This window comes from Hippocampus guttulatus, chromosome 18 (assembly GCF_054856545.1).
Source record: "Hippocampus guttulatus isolate MCC_2025c chromosome 18, RoL_Hgut_1.0, whole genome shotgun sequence".
Classification (NCBI taxonomy): domain Eukaryota; kingdom Metazoa; phylum Chordata; class Actinopteri; order Syngnathiformes; family Syngnathidae; genus Hippocampus; species Hippocampus guttulatus.
Window position 1 is genome coordinate 9783460 of NC_141278.1, and position 22944 is coordinate 9806403.

At 44.1% G+C, this 22944-nt stretch overlaps 5 protein-coding genes across 8 annotated transcripts; 1 reads left to right on the forward strand and 4 right to left on the reverse strand.

Annotated features, from left to right (window-relative positions):
• The first annotated feature begins 220 nt into the window (after positions 1 to 220).
• On the forward strand, positions 221 to 4488 carry LOC147191122 (major histocompatibility complex class I-related protein 1-like). 2 transcript variants are annotated; one of them, XM_086136922.1, is made up of 8 exons: positions 231 to 586; positions 1145 to 1411; positions 1972 to 2250; positions 2362 to 2670; positions 2744 to 2851; positions 2946 to 2963; positions 3040 to 3142; positions 3232 to 4488. In XM_086136922.1, exons 1-7 carry the CDS (start codon positions 520 to 522, stop codon positions 3120 to 3122), a joined length of 1131 nt encoding a protein of 376 aa, XP_085993048.1. In that variant the 5' UTR covers positions 231 to 519; the 3' UTR covers positions 3123 to 3142; positions 3232 to 4488. The 2 variants fall into 2 exon arrangements, with proteins under 2 accessions (XP_085993047.1, XP_085993048.1); XM_086136921.1 differs by having other exon boundaries at positions 221 to 586; positions 1972 to 2670.
• LOC147191123 (protein LYRIC-like) lies at positions 4399 to 9122 on the reverse strand. Of its 2 annotated transcripts, none has more exons than XM_086136920.1 (10): positions 8641 to 9122; positions 8109 to 8216; positions 7929 to 8040; positions 7632 to 7787; positions 7284 to 7553; positions 7127 to 7195; positions 6955 to 7067; positions 6774 to 6875; positions 6177 to 6252; positions 4399 to 6101 (listed from the first exon to the last, which is right to left on the reverse strand). In XM_086136920.1, exons 1-10 carry the CDS (start codon positions 8992 to 8994, stop codon positions 6010 to 6012), a joined length of 1452 nt encoding a protein of 483 aa, XP_085993046.1. In that variant the 5' UTR covers positions 8995 to 9122; the 3' UTR covers positions 4399 to 6009. The 2 variants fall into 2 exon arrangements, with proteins under 2 accessions (XP_085993046.1, XP_085993045.1); XM_086136919.1 differs by having other exon boundaries at positions 8109 to 8219; positions 8641 to 9121.
• A 471-nt stretch (positions 9123 to 9593) lies between these two features.
• rrm2b (ribonucleotide reductase M2 b) lies at positions 9594 to 15362 on the reverse strand. The gene is made up of 9 exons (XM_086136923.1): positions 14582 to 15362; positions 13813 to 13962; positions 13624 to 13740; positions 12642 to 12775; positions 12082 to 12176; positions 11247 to 11380; positions 11066 to 11170; positions 10882 to 10995; positions 9594 to 10197 (listed from the first exon to the last, which is right to left on the reverse strand). The coding sequence occupies exons 1-9, from the start codon at positions 14615 to 14617 to the stop codon at positions 10045 to 10047; spliced, it is 1038 nt and encodes a 345-aa protein (XP_085993049.1). The 5' UTR covers positions 14618 to 15362; the 3' UTR covers positions 9594 to 10044.
• Positions 15363 to 15506: 144 nt separating this feature from the next.
• Positions 15507 to 18152, reverse strand: LOC147191125 (nuclear transport factor 2-like). The gene is made up of 5 exons (XM_086136924.1): positions 18055 to 18152; positions 16773 to 16893; positions 16626 to 16697; positions 16337 to 16435; positions 15507 to 15780 (listed from the first exon to the last, which is right to left on the reverse strand). Exons 2-5 carry the CDS (start codon positions 16875 to 16877, stop codon positions 15655 to 15657), a joined length of 402 nt encoding a protein of 133 aa, XP_085993050.1. The 5' UTR covers positions 16878 to 16893; positions 18055 to 18152; the 3' UTR covers positions 15507 to 15654.
• Positions 18153 to 18644: 492 nt separating this feature from the next.
• bloc1s4 (biogenesis of lysosomal organelles complex-1, subunit 4, cappuccino) lies at positions 18645 to 21699 on the reverse strand. 2 transcript variants are annotated; one of them, XR_015103843.1, is made up of 6 exons: positions 21299 to 21699; positions 20835 to 20906; positions 20651 to 20752; positions 20436 to 20494; positions 20226 to 20360; positions 18645 to 19583 (listed from the first exon to the last, which is right to left on the reverse strand). XR_015103843.1 is itself a non-coding variant. In XM_086137619.1 (5 exons), the coding sequence occupies exons 1-5, from the start codon at positions 21611 to 21613 to the stop codon at positions 19476 to 19478; spliced, it is 732 nt and encodes a 243-aa protein (XP_085993745.1). In that variant the 5' UTR covers positions 21614 to 21699; the 3' UTR covers positions 18645 to 19475. The 2 variants fall into 2 exon arrangements, 1 of the variants encoding a protein (XP_085993745.1); XM_086137619.1 differs by lacking the exon at positions 20436 to 20494.
• Between the last annotated feature and the right edge of the window lie 1245 nt (positions 21700 to 22944).

Consider the following 22944-nt stretch of genomic DNA (forward strand, 5'->3'; position numbering starts at 1 on the left):
AGGCTGAGAATGAGTAATTTTCAATGTTTTAAAGTATTTTTAAAAATACCGTGGCGTATTAAGATGGCGCATCATTTCATTTAAACCGCAGGAGAAAAGAGTTTCCAATCCGTGTGGGGGGGTCAAGCGTTTTGATCCCGCCCACGTACAAGCAGGCCTTGAACTTCGCTCTGCAGCTACCGCGACGAGCATGGAAGAGTCCACTTGAGTGGTCACGTGATTTTCCCAATAGAGCGAAGTGCTTGCGCTTCTGGTCTTGACGGTTCCCAGACACTGGGAATGAAAGCGTCGCTGTTTCTGCACAGCCTGCAAAAACACGCGCTGGTTTTCATCTCTTCTTACGCGGACACCACTGAATTTGAACCGCAAAACAAATCGACGCAATTTGAACTTGGAAAAGGAGTCGCAGCAACCCGACTTGACGCGAGTGACGTCATCGCCAGGCTGGCTTGTCATCATCGGATGAGGCGGGCATCTTATTTTAGTTTGTTGTGGTTGGACTGAAGAAAGGAGCAGAAGATGTCGAAGATGATTATTTTATTTGGGCTGTTTGTGGTGGCTGCGCAGTTCCAAGTTGTGAGGCCTGGTAAGTGCGCCACATGGATTCTGCCTTTCGGTTTCGTTTTTTCTCGGCTTGACGCACTTGAAGGAAACAACCGTTTCACTGCTCAGGACAAAGTTCCTTCACCACAACGCATTATAATTACGATTAGATTTGCACTAGTTTTGTTGGAAATTGTCCCGCGCTGAGTTCATCGATTTCAATATCCAAAAATGGATCATCGATTGAATCACGAAGTTCAAGGATGTCAAACTCCAAATCGTCGTTATGGCTTCCGTCTGAGGGCCAAAATGAATATATGTTTCATATAACACATTTACAGTGAAGGACAACTCATTTTGAAATCAAAAGCCAGTAAAGAAAAAAACGATATATTGTCAAATGTTTAAACGGGTGATGAGAAACAACAACACAAAATGCTTGGAACATCTGCATGTTAATGAAAGTGAAGACAATTTGCAATTTTGTCATTTTAGCAAGAAACATGGAATTGATGCAGATGATTTGCCTTTCTGGAAGAAGATGTTTGGAGTTTGTTGAACGATTTGAGCATTAAAAAATGTTTTTGTGTTTTTCTTTCAGTGATCCACTCGTACAAGTATTTTAAGACTGCGTATTCTCCGACTCCAAACAAGGTCGACTATTGGATGGTTTCTTATCTTGACGACGTTCAGATCCTTCACTACCACAGCAAGAGCGGGACGTTTGAAGCCACACAGGAGTGGATGAACAATGTCACACTCGACGATCCCCACTACTGGGAGAGCATGAGAGACAGGGCTAATCGTAACCAGGAGATTAACAAATTCAGTTTGGCAAAGATGAGAGAGCGCTTCAACCTTACTGGAGGTTTGTTTACCGTCAACTTTCTACGAGAAAAAGACATTTCATGTGCTCACGCACTTTTTTACTTTCAGAGACGGGTCGACAGGGACGACTGCTTGCTCAGGGACTTTTGGGGAATAAAAAAAAAAAATTGCATTGGATTTTTAATTAGCGAAAAAATTGTCCTGGGCAGCACGGTGAATGACTGGTTTGCACATCCGCCTTACAGTGCCGAAGTCGCGGGGTCAAATTCCAAATAATTCTTTCTCCGGATACTAAACGATTTGCTCCGGCATTCCAAAAACACGCACGGGAGCTTCACTCTTGACTCTGAATTGTCCAAATGTGTGAACAGTTCTTTATTCACTTGTGTCTTGCGATTGGCAGGCGACCGATTGGCTGTCCCCCCGCCTCTCGCTTAAAGACAGCTGGGATAGGCTCCGGCACACCCGCGACCCATCAGGAGGGGAAATGCTTCAGAGAATGGCTTGATGGATGAACTTCTCTTTTTACTCCAGAAGATGCGAGTTCGACCCGATCTCAGCACATCCTGTCTCAGGCGTGTGTGTGTGTCATTGTGTCAGGTGTTCACATGAAGCAGAGAATATCTGGCTGCGATTGGGACGAAGAGGCTGACAAGGTTTACGGTTCAACTCACATCAGTTACGACGGCGAAGACTACCTGACGTTTGACCTGCAGACGCTGACATGGATCGCCGTCCAGCCGCAAGCTTTCGCCACCAAACTCGCATGGGACCGATCGGACGCCTATCGTCATTACAAGCAGCATTACCACATGGAGATTTGTCCTTCTTTGCTGAAGATGTTTTTGAGACATGGGAGGGACTTTGTGATGAGAACAGGTACCAGGACACCCTCCCCTGGAGCAACACGGCTGCCACGGCAACCCGCTCTCTCTCTTCTCTCAACACATTCCCTTCGCCAGCGTCTCACTTTTTCTCCTTTGCGCGCAGAGCTCCCGGTGATGTCCCTGCTGCAGAAGACGCCGTCGTCTCCGATCACCTGCCACGTGACGGGTTTCTACCCCTACAAAGCCGCCCTTTTCTGGAGGAAGGACGGCACGGAGCTCTACGAGGACGTGGAGATGGGAGAGACCCTCCCCAACCACGACGGAACCTTCCAGATGACGGCCCACCTGAATGCCGAGCTGCCGGCCGACGCGGAGGACCGCTACGAATGCGTCTTCCAGCTGTCCGGCGTCGAGGGCGACGTGGTCACCAAGCTGGACAGAAGACTCATCCTGAGCAACGAGCGCGACCGAGGTGAGCCAGCCGCCCCCCCCCCCCCCCCCCCCCCCGATGTCTTCCTTCTCACGTCTTCTTTGCTCTCGTCCAGAGGAAGAAGTCAGGAAGATGACGCTGGCCGTGGCGATCCCCGTCGTGCTCCTCGTTCTGCTGGCGCTGCTGCTCGTGGTCCTCGTCAAGCTTCACAAAAGCAGACGAGGTGAGGGACGCAAATGTGTGTCTGGTCGGCAAAATTTGGCACCAAAACAAACCGCAACTTGTCTCTTTTTTTTTTGTGTGTTTTTTCCTTGCAGCCAAATACATGGCAGCATGTAAGTAAAACGTCACCTGTTTTCGTCCCGCCGCAAATGAGCGTTGAAGCCTCAACGCTGTGTTTGCACCCCGCAGCCGTTGACGGCGATTCCGAGCTCCCTCCCAGGCCTCCTTCCGAGCCCGCTTCCGAACACGTTTCCGAGCCCACTTCCCTGTGAGATGCAGCCACCTTCACCTGGTGAGTTAGTTCGTCAACATGGCCTCCGCGTGTTCTTGGGACTCTCTCAAGATTCAGCTGTGCCATTTGCTGTGCTCGTCTTCCTCCAGGTGTTGGAAGACAACTGAGGGGCCTCCATCCGAAGGCTTTCCTGTCAGGCTTGGATTTCAAAACAGGGAAAAGATCGGAGTTGTTCTTCAGAGATGATTTGCGCACTGCTGTTATTATATATATATATATTATGTCGTGGTAAAGAAGGAGCTGAGCCAAAGGGCGAAGCTCTCAATTTACCAGTAGATCTACGTTCCAACCCTCCTCTATGGTCACGAGCTATGGGTCGTGACCGAAAGAACGAGATCCCGGATACAAGCGGCCGAAATGAGTTTTCTCCGCAGGGTGTCCGGGCTCTCCCTTAGAGGTAAGGTGAGAAGCTCGGTCATCCGGGAGGGGCTCAGAGTCGAGCCGCTTCTCCTCCACATCGAGAGGAGCCAGATGAGGTGGCTTGGGCATCTGATTCGGATGCCTCCTGAACGGTGAGGTGTTCCGGGCATGTCCCACCGGGAGGAGACCCCGAGGAAGACCCAGGACACGCTGGAGAGACTATGTCACCCAGCTGGCCTGGGAACGCCTCGGGATCCCCCGGGGAGAGCTGGAAGAAGTAGCTAGGGAGAGGGAAGTCTGGGCTTCCCTGCTAAAGCTGCTGCCCCCGCGACCCGGCCCCGGATCGGCGGTAGAAGCTGGATGGATGGATGGATGTTATTTTTATTTTTTGCTGGCTTTGGTGTCTTGGAGATTTGATTGAGTTGCTTTCTTGTGTTCATTTAATTTGTAAGAAATCAGCAGTCTCATCATGACAAGGATCTCCCCCCCCCCCCAGGCTCAAATGAATTCCCAAGTTACCTTACTCGGCTGCTATTTAGCCAGGGCGACTCGTCTTTGAGTCAACGACAAAGAGAAGAGTCTCAAAATAATGAAAAGGCCAGCGCGACCCGGACGAAAACTTCCAACGAAGATGAGCCAGAATTGCAAACGATTCAACTCGCAATCAGCTCGTGATCGATCAAAGTCGGTCTGAAGTTACCTGAGAGACTTGTGACGGCAGATGGCGGTGTGAAGCTCTTGCCAGTTTTTTCCATCGACACTTTTTCACCCTCAAACATACTGTTTTGCAATAAACATTTGACATGTTTTTAATCAAGAAATCTTCATCATGGGCTCTTTTTCATACTGGTAAGAAGTAAAGACGGGACATTTAAAATAAAGTCATATTGATGCGCTTCCACGGGTAAAATCAAGCAATTTATTTGTACATGTTGAGACATAAAAACATCTTTTGTATCACCTGAATAAACATTTCTTCCAGACGAGTAATAGAAATACATGGATTGAATCATCAGTAACATTTATTTTTGTTCTCTTTAATCGACAAACAACCTTTTTTTTTTTTTGGTCATTAAAAAATTATTTTACACACTGGATGGCCAAGTAGGCAAAGCTGCTCTTTTCAATTCATCATTCTCACTATTCTTTTATTCTTATTTCTCAAAGTCATGCAAGACTCGGTTGACATCAAAACTTAACAATTGGAAGGAAACCGCGGTGAAAACCCAAACACGGGCCGCCGTGCACTTTAATACACGACTAACGGCGGGTTAAGGCAACGGAATCAAATTCCCGCGGTTTGCTTGTTTTTCCATGTTCCGCTTTACAGCCAGATCATGATGTAAAAATAAAATCATCATCATAAAGTCCGCAAACAGGTGCGAGCGAGCGTCCTTTTGACCACATCGGTGGCCAGTTCAGGTTCATCAGAATCAAACTTTCCTGCTAGGTATTGTCACCATCCACAAAGGGGCGGGGTCAACCTTCGGGAATCCAAATGTAGTTGAAACGCGAGATGATAAATGAGATATGCCAATATTTATTTATATTACAGCATAGCGGCTCGGATAACGGATGGATGGTTCGGTACATTTCAAGTGTCTTTACAGTGCTCCCTTTTGACTTCATTTGGCATTACACTGCCCCCTAGTGGTTTTAAATTCAATTGTCATTTTTAAATACAAATCTTTTTTTATTGCACTGCACTGACACATGGTAGTGGTCGATGAAATCTTGTTAATTTTCCACCATAAAAAAAAAAACAGTTGGTGATTCTGCGATTTATTAACCCCTGGTAGCTCTTCATTTTAATTGGTATTCAAGAACTAATGTTGACAATCCAGGACTCCATGGGGGCTCTTAATTTGGTTCACGTTGTTGTTTTATCATTTTTACAGTAAATTTCATGTTTTATTTTCACATACTTATGAAATACTAAATTAAAAGATTACATCTACTTTTTCACATTCCAACTACCCGCAACGGCTGTTCGATAACTTCAGTTTTCAACTTGAAATCATAATTTTGAACATCAGTTCTCTGGATTTAAAAACGAGATTCTAGTTTTGAAACACACCTAACGTTACAGCGCCCCTTGTGGACTGACATACAATAATCCCTCAAGGCAAATTCAATTGACTTCACTTTTACGGCTAATAATGTCCCCAAGTCAATAGTACAGTTTTTTTTTACAAGGACAGCAGGGAAGTCATTCAAAGTGTAAACAAATAAGTGCAAAAAAAATGCAACCTAAAATTACTCAAATGATAAAAACCACAGCAAAAGTCCAGTGTGCAGTAAAAATAGTGCAAATTAGACTCGAGTGCGTCAGACTCCCTCCTCTACACATTCCATAAACTTCATGTCGCCCAGTAAGTGATCATCTTTGTCTTATTATTAATCAATAATTGGATTAAAAAAAAATTCCAGACAGAAGCTGCTCATTATTGCATATTGACAAATTCCACAATCATTTGCATAAAAAGGTCAGAAAAGGGGTCGGGTTGTCAGGTGACTACTACGTTTCCCTTCTGGCCTTTTTCTTGTCTTTTTTTGCCGTTTCCGCCGCCGTCATTGCCAGCGTTTTTCTCGGGTCGCTCTACCAAACACAAAACGGATGCGGTTCAGCGTGCTCATTTGCTGGTTTCCTTTTTCAAGAGAAATTCAGACTTACTCCGGGTTGATGATATGCTCGGCTTTTTGGAGGCAGCGACCGGAAGATCTTCAGGTTTGGGTAGCGAGTTTACCGCCTAATATTGGTCAACCACAACACTTTGATTTCACAAAACAGAAGCACATTTCGCTCCCTGCTGCGTACATTTCAAGAAACATTAACACATTTTTCCCCCTACCAAACAGTAAACATTGCTAACTTGCCAAAACGTCCCCAAATGTGCATGGGAACATGTGATCTTCACCGCGTAGCATCTCCAGTTTGACTCGGGTCGACTTTTGAAATTTAAACTCAAGGGCAATTTAAACCCGAGGATCAAATATTAAAACCTGGGGAAAAAAATCATCCCCTCCCCCACACTTGTTATTGGACCATCTCCAAATTTGGTGGACAGCTGCTTAACTGATTCTATTGAGGTGAAGATTAACTGTGCCGCCAAACATCAAAAATCACCATCAAAATTCACCAGCATTCCGGCAAAGCCCCATCAAGTGACACGTCAAATTTAGAGACCCTGAAGCAAACTTTGCGGATACATACTGTATATTTTGTCAATTTAATCTCTTATGATGACGTAATAACCAAAACATGTCTTGCCTGAGCCTCAGGTATGCCCTCCTCTTTGCTCGCGGTCTTCTTTCTTCTCTTCTTCTTGGACTTAGCGGCGCCCTCTGCTGGATCGTCACTGTCCTCTGACACCTACAAGACCACCAATGTATTTCTTGAAGCAACCAAGCCTTCCCAAAAAATCTGACATTACGACTTTGAAGAGTGAGACCTTATTGGTCAAAGTCCGCTGCTTCAGCTGAGTCAGTAGCCTCGACACCACAGGGGGCTCCTCGTAGTTGCCCCAGTGCTCCGCGGGGGCATTCCAGTCGGAGTCCGCACCCTCTGTGGCAGAGACACTTTTGAGTGAAGTCAAGTGAAGGGCGCGGGTTGAACACACTCACTTGTACCGCCCCATTCATCGTCAGCATGGGTGGTCCAATGCAGATCCACTGTCCACTTGGACAGTGGGTCTGGCAGAGAGAAGATGGACAGAACAGGAGGGATTGAGGTACGGCCTTCAAACAGAAAGTGTGACGAGGTATTGATCATCTGTCCTACCTGGCGTCGCATTCAGGCGCAGCATGGACAAAGAGACCGGGTCATGGTCCGATTTTATGTTGGCCACCCATGTCTGGCCCCCTTGCGACTCCTGGGACCAGGACCGGGGTTCGGCTCGGGTGCGGTAGTGAGAACCAAACTTGCTCGGCTCGGTGGAACCCATGTGAGTCGGCGGGACCATGGCAGAAAAGTCGGTCCACCCTCCGCTGTTGACGCCGTCGCCTCCTTGGCTGGGTGAGGCTTTGGCGGCTGATTTGGGGTTTTGAGAGTCTGAAAGGAGGTCCAAAGTGGGATTATATGCCACTTTATTAGGTACACATGCATTGACGCTCCGAAACTCAAACATACCATTGGCCCCTTTGTTTTTCTTCTTCACATTGCTGTTGGACTCCACGTGGCTCTGGGCAGCGGGCGTCCCTTCTTGGCCACTGAAGGAGTCGGCGCCTTTGTCCTTCCGCCGCTGCTGCTTCTTCTCACGGTTACTGACCTTGGTTTCCCAGGCGCCTACAGGCCAAAATAACAAGTGTCTTAAGCCATTTCACTACTTGAGATCATCTTTTGCACATTTACAAATTGTGGTAAAATGCCACACTTTCACCATTTATGTGCTTCCGTTTTCGTTAGCAACACAATGTTGGAGGTTACCTTCGTCGAGTTCTTTCCCATCATGCGTGATCACATATTGTGCTGGTTTAACACTGATCTTGCTTTTCTTCTTGTCTTTTTTCAATTGCACAGGCGGCTGTGCTTCGGGCGCCTGTCGACAAGCACGCAAACTAAGGCATAATCAGATTTTTGAGCTAAAAGAGGCTCCGGCAAATGTACCTTCCGGGTTTTGGTGGACGGCGGTTGCAGTTTGGAAAGTACATCCGGGACTTTGACTTCCTGTTGCACTACCAACGCAGCAGCAGGCTTTCCGTTGGGCTGAAGCTTCTGCTGAAATGTGGCATTAACATATTTCATACAACTGACTTTAGAATGATTCGAGTTAAAATGATAATTGTTTCGTGTTTATAGTTATGAGGGGTGTTAGACAGCACAGTATATTTACGGTATGAATAAATCACTTCAATTGTTTACCAACCAGACACCTTCTCTAGTAAAGCTATAATCTTGGCTGAATAATGAGCGATTGATGTAATGACAGTTCATGAGGATTCTTCCGCGGTTTGGAAATCAAAACGGAATGAATTTGAACCTGACATGCCATTAGCTCAACGATAAACCTTGCCGATTGAATCTTATTACAAAATGGCGTCCTCGTTAGTGCTGCGAATAAACCAAGTTAATTGATTTTAGCTAAACACGTTATCCGACGCTCAGTTATTCAAGACTCGACGAGCTTAAAATGTCAGACCTTCTCCCCCGCTTTCTTGGCGTTTCTTTTCTTCGTCTCTTCCGGTTTAACCGTCTTGGTCACCGGAGTCTTAGCGACGGGCGGGCCGCCGCGGGTGACCACCCGGATGCTCCGTTTACTCCTGCCGCCGCCGCCGCCGCAGATGGCGGCCCAGGAGACGGCGAGCAGGAGCAGCGCGCCCATGCCTGCCGTCGCCAACATGAGCCAGGTCGGGTACAGTTCCGGCGCCAGACCCAAGTCCAAGCCCAGGTGGCTGCGGACATACGCTTGGCCGGAGGACAGCAGGTCCTTCAGGCGCCCAGAAAGGAGCTCAGCTTCTTCCATCGCAAAGCCTCGCCAGTCTCCTCCAGCCATGGCGGGGTACGAATGAAGCCGAGGACCGGAGATGCAAACGGCTAAGTGTTAGCCTGCTAGCTGCTAGCTGTTAGCAACTGCATGCTAACGGAGCGATGACGTCAGGATTCCACCACGTCGTGCTTTTACTTCTTCGGTGGATTTTTTGGGCGCCTTACTATTCTTTTACCGCCACTCTGTGCACAGGAGTGTGGACCGAGAGAAGGCGCAAAAATAGCCGAAATACTGCTTCAGGTATCAATTGGAACACACGATAAAAAAAATATATATATACTGTATATATCACATTTCGTGATCCACTCATCTGTGCTGTATGTTACAGATACAGTACATTTGACAATAAAGTTTATCCAATCCAAAGTCCCTCTACTGTACAATAAAAAAAAGACCTAAATTATTTTGATTTTGCTTGTGAAACTACTCTCTGTTCAGCATATAAACTAGTGAAAACATCTTCATATAGTAAATACAAGGGTGCTCTATATCAAATCTGTTGTACTGTAATGATTCATCTAATTAAATTGATCAAATTTCTACACAGTTAATTGAAGCAGACATGCATTTCGTTTTACCTTAACAATGAAGACATGATGAATCTATAAAGGTAAAGACTTTTATAAAGATAGTACTTTTTTGGGGTACAAACTCTAAAATAATACCTGCTTTTTAAAATAAGATCTTGGTACCATGATGCATGAGTGGTTTGCGCATCCGCCTCACAGTTCTGAGGTTGCGGGGTTTGAAACCGGGCTCCAACCTTCTTGTGTGGACCTTGTACGTTTGCCAAAGCACTGAGAGAAAACCCCCGCAAGCACGGGTTTCTCCTGATACTCTGGCATCCTCCCACATTCCAAAAACATGTAAGAGCTACAGACCAAAATCACAGAGTTGTTGTAGTTTTGCTAATATGAGTTTGAATATCCTGGATGAGTTTTACTGCACTATATGACTGGCTGGACACGAGAAGATGCAAATGTTTTGTCTTTTGGTATTTGTGACCCTGAATGCGTGACTTAAATACATTTCAAAAAAAGAAAAAAAGATGGAACTTCAAAAGTCGGCGTCCAGAGTGAACTCGCAGTCCATCATGCTGGACATGACTCCGAATCTCTGGTACTCGCCCACTCGCTTCTCAAAGAAATTGGTCTTCCCCTCCAGGGAAATAGACTCCATGAAGTCGAACGGGTTCTCGGACAAGTAAACCTTAAAAAAAAAAAAGTTAAAAATAATAACATCGAGAAGCGCATTCATTTTCATGAACATTCAGCAAATATCACATTTGTTGGTCAGTGAAATGCTGAACCCATTTGAATTCTGTTGAGAACCAAAATAGCAGCATCTACAGAATGACATAAAAGAGCCTGTTTTGGGATTCTATTGGTCAGCTGGAATCTGATCGTTTACTGCCACCAACTAATATATTTGTCCAGTGTGTTTTTCGACGGGCAGGCGTGGAAGGGGGTCTCACGCAAGTTGTCGGTGAAATTCAGGTTTAACCACCGTTATGACTCACAGCTACCAGGAGATGGCGGCGGTGAATCACTTCAGATTGGAGATCAGCACAGCTTTTGAATGGAAGATCAAGGTTAGGCAGTGAATCTCAACTTGTCAGGTTTATTGTCACACCTCATTCAAATGTTCCGCTCATCGGCGTGCGCTGCAGGAGCCTGATAATTATTCGTGATCATTTGAATGAGGTGTGTTGCAGCCGGGAGAGATGGAAAACATTTGGGATCATGGCCCTGCGTCTTACAACAATATTTAAAGCTTATTAGGTCAAATATACTGGTTCGGCTCATTTGATCAAAAATTGGGGCAAATGCAACCCCTGAATTAAATGAGCCAGACACCGCTGGCCTAAATAACCACTTGATTTAGCAGGATTACCTTTGCTAGTCCCAGGTCAGTGAGGAGGTGGTCAGCCACATACTGGATGTACTGCTTCATGAGGGAAGAGTTGATTCCAATCAGCTCCACCGGTAAGGCCTCAGTCAGAAACTCCTGACTCGGCAAAACCAGGCAATGTTTAAGTATGCCAGGCCATTGGGAAAAGACGCTTAAACTGGCCGACCTGCTCGATGCTAACGGCCTCAGTGATGATGCCCTTCACACGGTCCTCGGAAGGCTTCTTCACCAGGTAGCTGTACAGCAGACAGGCAAAGTTGCAGTGCAGTCCCTAAAGAAAATGTAGAGTGCTGCATGAGCCGCCGCGTGCTTATCACTTGTGACTTCGGGCGAGCAAAGGACTTCACCTCGTCCCGGCTGATGAGCTCGTTGGAGTAGGTGAGGCCAGGCATGAGGCCTCTTTTCTTCAACCAGTAGATGGCGGCGAAGGAGCCGGAGAAGAAGATGCCCTCCACCGCTGCAAAGGCCACAAGTCGCTCGGCTGCCAGCACAAAAGACACGTGTTAGCTTACCGATTATCAGTGGTGGCAAGTAACAAAGACTTTGTTATTCTACTTTAATCGAATTGTTAGGCAATTTCTACACATACAAATGAGGTGAGTTTTTCCAGAGCAACGCTGAATTTGATTGCAGTTTATGCTTCTTCGTGTATTATGCATGCCTTCTATATTACTGCTTCGTGGTCGCCAAGGTACACATACCAGTAGGCCCACAATGTTAATGACAGCCTGAAATACAAAAACGTGTTCATTCTTTGCCATTCTATTAAATTATTGTTGCATTTTTTGAAATAAAGTAAAATACTTTGGAATTCCTTTTTTAATTAGTTATCGCTGTTTTTTGTTTTGTTTTGTTTTTTGTGGTGCTGGAACGGATGAATGGCATTTTCATTCATTTCAGTGGGGCAGGATGAATTGGGTCAATGTTGGCTCGCTCTTGCACATGTGACAATTTTTTTTCTCTTCTCAGTTCAAACACAATCAGAAATAATAAAAGAAGCAAACTATGTGAAGTTTTTTCTATTGAGCAACATTTTGAGTATTGTATGACAGTGACATAAAAATTCATTTTTACTTTTGTATGTGAGTGCACTTCAATGTGTCCTCCCTTTGTGTGCGTGTGTGTGTGTGTGTGTTTAACTGAGGTCCAGGAGTTGAATAAGCACTTGATATCGTTTCTCACCAAAGGTGGACTGGCTGTCATTTATCCACTGGAGCGCCCAGTCGGCCTTACGCTTGACACATGGGAGCAATTGAATGGCGTTGAAGAGAGAGTCTCTGGAAATACGACAAGATAGTAAACAAGTGAATTTTCCCCAAAATTGGTTTCGTTTCCAGCATTGTGGTTATTATTGCACTTCCTCTTTCCAGTCGCCTCTGTGGTGCCATCACAAAAAAGCTCCAAGATGTCCCACATACTCTTAAGTTTTGGTCTTTCTTGAGCTTTTTTGTGTGATTCCATCACTATATGGGGGGTAATTTATTCTTTGACATTTGTATGGCGATTAAAAAAACAAAAACAAAAATCCCCCCCCCCAAAATCGCTCCAGGTGCTGCGACCACAAAACAGTCGGTAAAGTGGTCTAGAGGATTTATCGCATTCTCAAACAGCTGCACGGCTGAAAACGGTTCTTTCCTCTGAGCCGCCGTTGAGCTGTTGATGTTGTTTTGTGTTTGATGAAGGGGTGGGGGAAAAAAAAAACCAACAACTGCTTGACAAACACAATTAAGGCAGAATCGGACCTTTCCTTGAGATCCCGTATGTAGGTGTTGATGAGTATGCTGTACATCTCCGAGTGCACCGTCTCTATCAGGATTTGGAAGCTGTAGAAGGCACGTGCCTCGGGGACCTGGACCTCCTCGCAGAATCTCTTCACCTGGTTGCACGAGTAAACACATGTGATAGTACAGCACTGGATTTGTATTTTTATTAATTTTTTTGATCTGGCAGCTAAAATGTAAGATACGGACGCTGTATGGTGCCAGTGAATTTAACTCTCTGTCATGAAAATGAAACACGGTCTGAGGAAGTTAGTGGTTTTCAGGAAGCCTTTCGATGCCCCCCCCCGCGACCCTTCTTTCTTTCTTTCTTACAGCAGCGTTATGTGAAAAACATGCAGATCTTCATCAACACCCCTTAATTTAACTCACTACATAGAAATAAAGAAACACTATTCAAAATTCTAACCGCTCATTAAAAAAGTGAAAAAAGTTTTACTTCCAGTGTTAAAGTACATCAAATATGAGAAACCTTTTGATACTTAAGACTTTTACTCAAGTCACAGCCTTTCACTTTGACTCCCGTTTTCTTCTGTTCAGACACTTGTCCTGTTGGTCAAGTATCGGTTTCAGGTACTTGATTTGAGACTATATTATCATGTAGCGGAGTTCCAATGTGTCGTGAGCAAAAGTTGTTGCTAGTCTTGAAAAGCAGCAAACAACAATGAGCAATAGAGGCCACAATGTATCCCACGACGGCTTAGTGTCCATATCGGAGAAAAAAAAAATCATTTTCTGTTTGCAGGTTATTGTTTCTCAGCATGAGAGAAGTTGTAGCAGAAAAAAAGTGTATTAATGTACTGGGAACGCAGCTACTGGACATTCCGAATCATTCAGCCAATTTACTACTACACCTGACTACTACATTGGGATTCCCTGCCCTGGCAGCATTTGTTTGTGTGAAATGTTAATTCCTCCACTTTCCAACACTACCCTTTAATCTCACCAAGTTCTCATTCACAATGCCATCGCTGGCAGCGAAGAAGGCCAGGACATGCGAGATAAAATGCTTCTCCTCAGGTTTGAGCCGGTCCCAGTGCGCCAGGTCTTTGGAGAGATCCACCTGAAAGAGGCAGAGTGTTTTATATGAAGTATTTTAGTAGTTGTGGGCGAGGATGTGGAAAAGGATGCGGACCTCTTCCACTGTCCAAAAGGAAGCCTGGGCCTGCTTGTACATCTTCCACACTTCGAGGTACTGGATGGGGAAGATGACAAAGCGTCTGGGGTTCTCTCGGAGCAGAGGCTCATCCTCCTGGCAGTCGGCGTTGATGTCTTTTACGCCATTCTATGCAGAAAAATAATTCAAAAATATTATGTCACAATGTTTATGATAATGGTACCAAATGATAAATTTCTTGTCTTATTATTGTTAATCCCCAGGAGCATGGATGTACACAAAAACATTGTACATTCCTTGAAAAACATGTTTTATTACCAGATATTTTGAAAGGTATTTTTCTTCTGGATAGTTTGCTATACTGTATCGTTTATCTGCAACCCATTAAATACTTTTTGATTGGGTCGAAGAAATAAATAATTCAACATATACGTAAATTGAGTGATAAGAATGATTTTTTTGAACGTCTCAAAAGGCTTACGGTGACAATGATATCCAACATTTTCATTCGAATGTTTGCGTCGTTTTGTAATCAACTAGGATTAAAAACAGTGTCTACAAATATGTCCCCATTTTTATTCATTTATTACGGGCGAGTGCTTTAGTAACACTATGAGACAACAATCCAAAAATACAAGCATAAACAGACACATGAGTTAACTCCGGTGCATTTTTAGAAAAAGGTTCGAACTAGAATTCGCCGGTGTTCGTCTTTCCAGTGTCACGCTTAGGAGCTAGCGAGCGTTAGCACGCAAGGCTAATATTAAGATGCCTTTAATTGTATTACCGGTTCTCCGCGAAGGTCGTCACTCAAGCAGTCCATGTCTTGAGATCTTCTTGGTCGGTGTCATTCCGGCACATTGAGTCGACGCTGTCGTTTCCTGAAGATTTTGGGTTTGGAGCTAAGCGATTTAAAGGGACGTCCTTTGACAGAGGCAGGTGATGGGAACACGGCGCCCCGTGGAGGCCAGTCGTCGTATTGCACGAGACGGCCGGACACGACATTAGGTACAACACTAAACGACTGGACACCGGAAGTCCTCGTTTTACAACAAAGGTTAAATACGTACGTACACGTTCGGGTTACGTCTCCGTCATCATAAATGGAATCCGTCGTTAACCAAGGATTCTGACGTAAACATTGAGGGGGAAAAAAAATAGAAGCCATCCAGATCTGTTTATAAGCCAAACAATGTCTTTAAAAACGTTTGGAGTGAATTTCATTGAGTCAACTCTCCTGTTCTAGTGTAGGTCAAATAGTTTTAAAGGTAAATAATAAACTATCTCTTTGTATCATCTTTAATTTATATTTGTATTTACTAAACATAGCGGGTCATGCTGATTCATTAACATTTTTGCCCAAGAAACGTAACAGGATGGTTTATTCTATTTTTTTTTTATCTGCACTTTATTTTCTATTCTGTGATTAAGTTACCGTGTTTGCCAAGTGGATCCTGTCACTCACTGGTCCCCTACATTTTTTTCGTACCACGGATCAATTAAAGGTACGAGGGCAAGAAAATGAATAAAAATAAAAGGCTGTTAAATTGCCTCTCAAGAGATTGTCATCAGTAGAGTAAATGACATATGTCAATAAAACTGAGATAAAGCGAGTTAAAAAAAATTTCTGGAAAAGTTTTGGGGGGCTACTGTGCTCTAAATGTTCCGATGTTATCGTAGAATTCCCACAAATGAACAGAGACGACAGAAGATTTCAGTTGTCCCATTTTTCTTTTTTTTTTAAACTCTGGGGTGGGGGAATGACGACACGACATACGAGGAGAACGTGATGAGCAATTGGGAGGGCAGGCTTGGGTGGTTGGCTGGGTGGACTCAGAGAGTCGTTTGAAGTCTTGTCTGCTACTGAGGCTCCACGGCTATGTTATGTATACCCAGGCGGAACACATCATTCGTGCACACCCAGTTGCAGTTCTGCGGCTTCAGCATGAAAACTTGATGGAAGGCCAAAGGTGGATCATTGTCGGTCTGTCGGCAAACCAAACATATGGAAATCAAAACCCCCGCCTCAAATAGAGGACTCCTTTTTCCTTTTCAAGTGAAATTACTCCAGTTCATCGACGCTTTATTTATCACACGCGGATGTTGAAGACAAATCTCGACCTAAATATGGTGCGTCATTCCCATCAGACAAACGCCTCTTCCCAAATAACAACCTCCCTTCAGGAGTAAGTGTAATTGACAAGACGGTCAATGGAGAATCTTGACTTTTTGGGGGGGGGGGGGGGGTGAATGGCTGAAAAGAAAAAAACCCAAGTTTGTGGATAGCCTGTTGTCCGCTCAAAATAGGCACCACTCACAAATGGTCCAAATCCTTAAAATTTCAGCCTCTCGCCAGGAAGCATTCAACATTTTCTGTAGCTCTCCATGTTTTTGTTTTAAATCAAAATAAAACATTAGCTTTTACTTTGGAAAACAATGATCAACATTGAAGCCCATTTTCTGACAATCCTAAATAATGCGCGTGTTCTCTGCACCGTCAAGTTGAAATAAAGTCCTGTTTTAGTGAGGACATCCATCTTACCTTTAACTGTCCAAAGACCATGATGAGGATGCTGTTGTCTATTGTGGGCTGGATATCTTGCTCTGTGACAATGTGCTTAATTTGCTGGAATGGCATACCCTGTGCGGTTCCAAACAGAACTATGAGTTGAAACACAAAAGCAGACATCCCCCCCCCCCCCGCCTTTTTTTGGAGGGTGAAGTTAGTCCAAATTTGTTCTTTTTTTAAATGTCTGGTTACAGCTTCAAGTTAACATTTTTTAAAATGTATTTCATCTGTTCTAAATCAATACATTGCATGCAATACTTACAGTCAGTTTGCCAGCAATGGCTTCTCTCCCATGGAAGAGGGTTCCTTCCCATGTCAGAGTAGCGCCTTCAGCCTAAGAAACGACCAAAATACAGTTACACAATCAATTGATGACACACTGCAGGCGACGCTGGTGGACCACACTCACATAAAGGTTAACCAGTTCCATCCTGTTGGTGTGATCAAACTGGTTGTAGTACCACTGCACGAAACCTTCGCCAACTCTTTGACAGTCAATTTCGCCCCCCTGCATGATTGACACCGTGGAACTGCAAAATGGAGATTTATTTAAAAATATATATATATTGTCACATCTTATTGAAGAAGCATAATCAGTGAGGCACAAGTGAAAAATCTCCACAAAATAAAGACAGAAAAGAACAATAAGTGATCCCTTACTACTCTAAAAGCACACTTTGGAGAGAGACTTGACAGGTCCTTCATAGAATCGCTCAAAAGGTCCAAACAAATGCAGATAAACTCAGCTCCCAACAATCTGGGCCTATCACAAGGCTTTGTACTGCGACCAGGAATTATTATTCTTTAGAGTTGACCAAATCCAATCACATGAATGGAAATCAGGCTAACATGCTTTTAGGCTGATCAATATTAAGAATGGATTTTTGAATTTTCTTAAATTACTAAGTCAAGAATAAATGATTTAATTTTTTTAACTTGACCCGAAACCACTGCTGACTTACAGCCATATACAAATTTACCATATTAGGATACCTTATTCAAATAAATAGAAATTATGATAAGGAAGACAATTTGGATGTGGTATGCTTTATATTCTTGATTGCATTTTATTAGAGAGGTATTGGATCGAGACTTGGTATCAGCAGATATTTAATATAAAGTGACTTGGACTCGGGTGCAACAAAATGCAATCGGGACGGCCCTATTTTTTTATTATTGTTATTCTTTTTTTTTTTGCCCAGTCTGGATTGCTCAATTCACACCTGCAAAAGGTTGCAGTTTCAGGTTCCATGTGTAGGCTTTAGTGTCTTTTGACTGGCCGGCGACCAGTCCAGGGTGTGTAGATATATTTCAGACCCTGCACCCCACTCTACCCCAAACGACCCTGCCCCTTGCCGGAAGTCAGCTGGAATGTTGGCTCCACCACAGCCGTGAGTCTCCTGAGTCAAAGCAATATTAAATCTTCCTGGATGAATGCTGTTATTGTTCAGCCTCCCTGGATCTCCTGAAAGACGCTTGATCAATTCAAGCTTGTGTGATAAAGCAGCGCAAAAAAACTAGCAAAAACTCTTAGCAAAACATGCTAACTCATGCCTTGATGGCTGCCATGAGTTTACGCTTGACTTTTCGCTATTCAGCCCCAAACTAACGCCAGCGATGGACCCAATTCAATGAGATAACACAAGTCTTATTGTAGAGTATCTCCTTTTACAAGCTAATGAGGTACTCACAAGCTTTATGCCACTTTGTTCGAGAGCCGGCAGGCAGGCCTGCATGGAAGTAAGGCGGGGAGGGCCGAGGCAAATGAACAACTTCCGTTCACCTCAACCCGTGACGTACTGAACGTGCTAGCCAATGGGTATTCGCATAACGCTCCACGTGCCCATTGTTCGGCTCGTTGATTCGCCCCTCACATTGGTCAAATTGATGTAATTGGCTGGACGTTTTCTTGGCACGCCCCCACTACAGGAAACAGTTTGAAACTATTTAACTACTTAGCCCATGATGCATTGCACACGGATGGAACAGACTGTCGTGTTCTGCGGTTCGAAATATCGTGTTTGATATCAATTCATTCTTAATTTGAGAATAAAAGACCTGTTAACGTAAGCGTCGAGTTGTTCTCATGCTTCGGAGAATAGTAAAATATTAGCCCATGTGTGCAGACGCTGCCATAGCAACAGTGACAAACTAGTGTTCTGCGCGTGCGCAGACCACATCCTGACATCTGATTGGCCCTATAGTGAGACTGACTTCCGGGATTTTATACGCTTCAAATATTTTTTGAAACAGTCATGGGAAGGCGACATAAACAACGACGTCACATCATACAAAACTTTAATTATTGTCGAAAATGTGACAAAAATAAACCTGCAACGTCCGATTTTTAGTAATCAGACGTCAACAATGTGATAAACGAAGCTGATGTGATTCCAACCAGGTCCATTTCTCTGCCCAAAAGGTCAGGCACTGTTTCACTATTAAGCCACAATAAACACAGGAGTCATGTGCTTTTTAAATGACAAATATGCAGCCAGTAAGAAACATGAAGCTAAAAATACAGTTAGTATTATTAAATGGAAGACGTAATACTTGAGGTCCATATTGCTCGCAGTGACTGATTAGTCTAATTCAGGGGTGTCCAAACTCGTTCCTCAAGGGCCGCTGTCCAGGCTGTTATCCCTCTCTACCTGCTGCACTCATCTGATTCAAATGATGAAGATCGTTCTCATCCTTCTGCAGAGCTTGCTGATGAGCTGATCCTTGGAATAAGATTTGATGAAACAGGGAGGGAGAAACAGGCTGCAGGGAGGGAGAAACAGGCTGCAGGGAGGGAGAAACAGGCTGGACAGCGACCCGCGAGGACCAGAGCTCGACATGCCTGGTCTAATTGGACATGGATTTACAACAGCATGCATTATTTTTAAACAATCACAACAGACCGTATTAATTAAAAAAAATGCTTGGATGATGCGTCAGGCTTGTTACAAAGCTAACAAACAGCGGAAAACAAGACCACTGAGGCACTTTTAAAAACTAAAATCACTTTTTTTTTTTGCTACAGTTCAGTGTCACCTCGCGGACCTCCAGTGACTTGTTGGCTATTGCTTGGCTGTAGACGTTGGGGTCATCTTTATGCCTCTGAGGCGTGTCACTGCTCTGCCTGCTGTGATGTGATGATGTAGTCGTCCGTGCAGAATACTCGAGGGATTTCTTGATGCTGCTGATGTGGCGCTGTTCTTCGTGGGCTGTTTGGTTTCTATGACACCCCAAGCCCCCCAAAAAAAGATTGAAACTGCAGAACACATCCAACCCCCCCCCCCCCCCCCCACTTTCTTAAAGGTACTGGGTACCTTGACTTCCGTGTTCTGTTCATTCCTTGATCAAGCTCGTAACCCACGGTACATGCAATTTGATTAACCCCATTGAACTGACTCACCAAAAACACCACCATGTTTTGTTATTGTACATTTGTGATCATGAAAATTGCACTTTATTATATAAAACAACAATGTAAGATGAATGTGAGGAAATGAAGTGGTTTCGTAACACGTAATTTAGGGCCGTAACTAACATTTATTTTAATAATTTATTAATCTGTTGATAATTTTTTTGGATTAAATTGCTGAATTGGATTAAAAAAAAACAACTAAATTTCCAAACAGGCCAGAAACTAACAACTATTTTAATCAGCATCAGCTTTTTTAAAATTTCCATTCCTTTATCTAAATCGTTTATGGCATGCGGACTTTGCCTATTATTTGAAGAACTGTTCCCTATCTGCCGAATTAAACACTGCATGTCCAAGGAGGGCAGAATATAAACAAATCAAACAAACTCCCCAAACTGCCAATGATACTGAATGAAACAAAAAAAAAGAGCAAAGATGAGTGCGCCTCACATTTAAGAAGCTGGGAACGCTTATCGTGCGTAAGATCTTCTTGAAGGCGCCCGGTAGTGTGGATAGTTCTCCCTCCGCCTGGGTCAACTGCTCCTCCATGGCGCCAACGTTGGCTCCCACCATCTTGACAAAGCCCTGCAGACAAATGCCAACACTGGAACATTCCATTCGGGATTGATGTTGAATTATGTGGTTGTTTTTGATGGCTACGTTATAGTTTTGTGTCTTTGCCACTGCATCCAAAGCCTCTTCAACTTGTTAGCCCTCATCTGAGGAGATTGGAAAATGTTTAATATCAATTGTAATCGAAGAAAAAAAAAAGAAGAAACAAAAGAAAGCAAGCGAGTCTACTGGCCTTTCCATACTAAGCTTAGTTTACTCTCCCGATAGACAACTACCAATGTACGACAGTGACCATCGCTCACCTCTAATTGGTCGATGCGTCTGTAGAGTTGTCTTATTTCCTCAGACTTCTGCTGAATTTGAGGTATGTTTTCACTCACGATCTGTGATGTGTCGCTACGAATCTGCAAAAAAATAAAAAATAAACAAACAAAAAAAATAAACACCCATCTGTGATGTCTCTGACCCGGAGTGCCTTTACCGTACCATATCTAGCATGCCGACAAACTCGTCTACTCTGGTCAGCATTTCCTCCAGGCTTTTCTCCAAGCACAGAATCTGAATGAGGAATAGTTTGCGTCAGACAAGACAATCTTTGGCTGAAATTCAATAAATTAGGCTTGGATCTTTCTCCAGGAAGCTGGGGAAACACACACACACACACACACACACACACACACACACACACACACACACACACACACACACACACACACACACACACACACACACACACACACACACACACACACACACACAACAAACAGTCCAGTGTATGTTTTTTTATTTAATAAAGAATGTCCAAATTAACAAATGCATAAATAAACTCATATTCCTCAAAAGTTTTTATATTTTTTATTTCAGAAACCGGAGTTAAAAAAGACGCTAAAAGAGAGTTTAGTCGCCACTTTTTAAGGCTGGCCAAGTGGTTGTTTTTGTCGAATATTTACCTCTTCTCCCGCTGTTGCCTTCACGTAGGAGGAGTAGGTGAAAGCGGTGTGGACCAGGTCGTCGTCGCCGTGTCCTTCTGAGCCCTGCTGAGACGCCGACGTCGCTTCGTGAAGGCTCGGACTGGGCGACGCGACCACGTTAGCCGCCGCGCCGAAGCTGGGGCTCTGCGACACAGTGCCGCTGCTGAAGATGTCGCTCACCATGGACAAGCTGCTGGCGCTCTGCGACACGATGCCGCTGTCCCGGCTGATTTCGGCGCTCGACTCCTCCAGGGGGGACAGAAGGCCCACCCTGTCCACGCGACGGTGGTCCATGTCGCTTGGCTCACTGGAGGTGAGCTGGTGAGGTGACCGTAGCTGGCGGTACAGCAAAATTACAGCCGCGTTACGCTAGTCAGCTGACTGAGTAGTCACGTGGTTGGTAGGACGATGGCGACTCGCGAGGGTCAAAACAGCAAAGTACAAGTGACAGCCCATTGAACACGTATTAAAATATAGAATCAATCGTTAGATATTTCGTACTCGTTGCAAAAAGAGGTTTGATTTACGTCGATAGGTTTTTGTGTACTCTGTACACTGTAAAAATTATTCACCGCTTTAAAATGGAAACACAGATTGTAAAAATGTCAACATAGCATTACAACGTTCAATGATGTCACGTGAATGTGATTTTTCTTCCGTTTTTTACCTGCTGTTCACACTGTGAAAGAAAAAAAAGGACCTAACTTTTAATATTAAAATGGAACAATCATAAAACATACCTGAGGCGATTTTGCGTTGCATTTGATGAACTCAACTCAACCCAATTGTATTTATAGAGCACCTTAAAACAACTACCGTTTGATACAAAATGCTGTTACATGGAACAACAATAATTAATACAATAACAAACAATAAAACTAATTAATAATGAAGACATTAGAAGCCACAAAAACAGTAAAACTAAAAAACAAATTTCATGCTGAGTCAAAAGCCAAAGAATAAAAATATGTTTCAAAAATGGGTAGCAAGGGGCCTTGCCTAACGTTCAGTCCGAGGGGTCAAGCGAGCGTAAAAAAGGTAGCCACAGTAAAAGTGACTTATTAGAAGATTATAGAGGTTTGTTTTGAGTTTTGAAAGCATTGCAGTTTTGCCCACCAGATGGCAGCCTTCATTGTTACATGGCTCAGTCAAAGGTCATCGAGCTGCGCTATTTTTCATTCTCTTATTTATTTTTAGATGCAGGGATGGTGCTAGCCGGGGCCTACGGTGTACTACAACCCCCCCTCAGAAATCTGTGTTGACACATTTAAGACCATCCGGTCTTTTATTTGATATTCTGAAATATATTTGTTATTTTCCCCACCACCGTATGTATCAGCCAAGCCCCCTTTAGCCTTGGCTGAGAAAAAAATCTTGGTGCTGTACCTCTTTCGATGATAAATTCAATGAAGCTTGAAGTGTATGAGTGATGTGTCAACATACTGTCACGATGGGGAAACTGCACTTTGTAAATACTGTAGTTGCAGTGAACCAAGCGTGTGTTCGGTTTGTCATGAGTGTGGCTATGAGGTCTTGAAAGATCACAGCCAAAGAAACAAATCAGATGAAAGCCAAAAGAGAGCGGTGGCTCAAGTCTCAAGCGAGGCGGTCTGCGTGTGGAGTCG

What these genes read in the sequence shown, in the direction of transcription:
- LOC147191122 (XM_086136921.1), top strand. Translation starts at nt 520, where the DNA reads ATGTCGAAGATGATTATTTTATTTGGGCTGTTTGTGGTGGCTGCGCAG. An exon ending in GTTCCAAGTTGTGAGGCCTG is followed by an intron (nt 587 to 1,144) that starts GTAAGTGCGCCA and finishes TTTTTCTTTCAG; the next exon opens with TGATCCACTCGTACAAGTAT. An exon ending in GCGCTTCAACCTTACTGGAG is followed by an intron (nt 1,412 to 1,971) that starts GTTTGTTTACCG and finishes TCATTGTGTCAG; the next exon opens with GTGTTCACATGAAGCAGAGA.
- LOC147191123 (XM_086136919.1), bottom strand. Translation starts at nt 8,994, where the DNA reads ATGGCTGGAGGAGACTGGCGAGGCTTTGCGATGGAAGAAGCTGAGCTC. An exon ending in CCAAGAAAGCGGGGGAGAAG is followed by an intron (nt 8,220 to 8,640) that starts GTCTGACATTTT and finishes GCCACATTTCAG; the next exon opens with CAGAAGCTTCAGCCCAACGG. An exon ending in GCGCCTGAATGCGACGCCAG is followed by an intron (nt 7,196 to 7,283) that starts GTAGGACAGATG and finishes TCTCTCTGCCAG; the next exon opens with ACCCACTGTCCAAGTGGACA.
- rrm2b (XM_086136923.1), bottom strand. Translation starts at nt 14,617, where the DNA reads ATGGACTGCTTGAGTGACGACCTTCGCGGAGAACCG. An exon ending in GCATTGTGAATGAGAACTTG is followed by an intron (nt 12,776 to 13,623) that starts GTGAGATTAAAG and finishes TCGTGCAACCAG; the next exon opens with GTGAAGAGATTCTGCGAGGA. An exon ending in CTGACCTGGGACTAGCAAAG is followed by an intron (nt 10,198 to 10,881) that starts GTAATCCTGCTA and finishes TTTTTTTTTAAG; the next exon opens with GTTTACTTGTCCGAGAACCC.
- LOC147191125 (XM_086136924.1), bottom strand. Translation starts at nt 16,877, where the DNA reads ATGCAGGGGGGCGAAATTGACTGTCAAAGAGTTGGCGAAGGTTTCGTG. An exon ending in TGGAACTGGTTAACCTTTAT is followed by an intron (nt 16,698 to 16,772) that starts GTGAGTGTGGTC and finishes GTCGTTTCTTAG; the next exon opens with GCTGAAGGCGCTACTCTGAC. An exon ending in TGGTCTTTGGACAGTTAAAG is followed by an intron (nt 15,781 to 16,336) that starts GTAAGATGGATG and finishes GTTTGCCGACAG; the next exon opens with ACCGACAATGATCCACCTTT.
- bloc1s4 (XM_086137619.1), bottom strand. Translation starts at nt 21,613, where the DNA reads ATGGACCACCGTCGCGTGGACAGGGTGGGCCTTCTGTCCCCCCTGGAG. An exon ending in GACGCATCGACCAATTAGAG is followed by an intron (nt 20,361 to 20,650) that starts GTGAGCGATGGT and finishes ATTTGTCTGCAG; the next exon opens with GGCTTTGTCAAGATGGTGGG. An exon ending in GCGTTCCCAGCTTCTTAAAT is followed by an intron (nt 19,584 to 20,225) that starts GTGAGGCGCACT and finishes GGGGTGTCATAG; the next exon opens with AAACCAAACAGCCCACGAAG.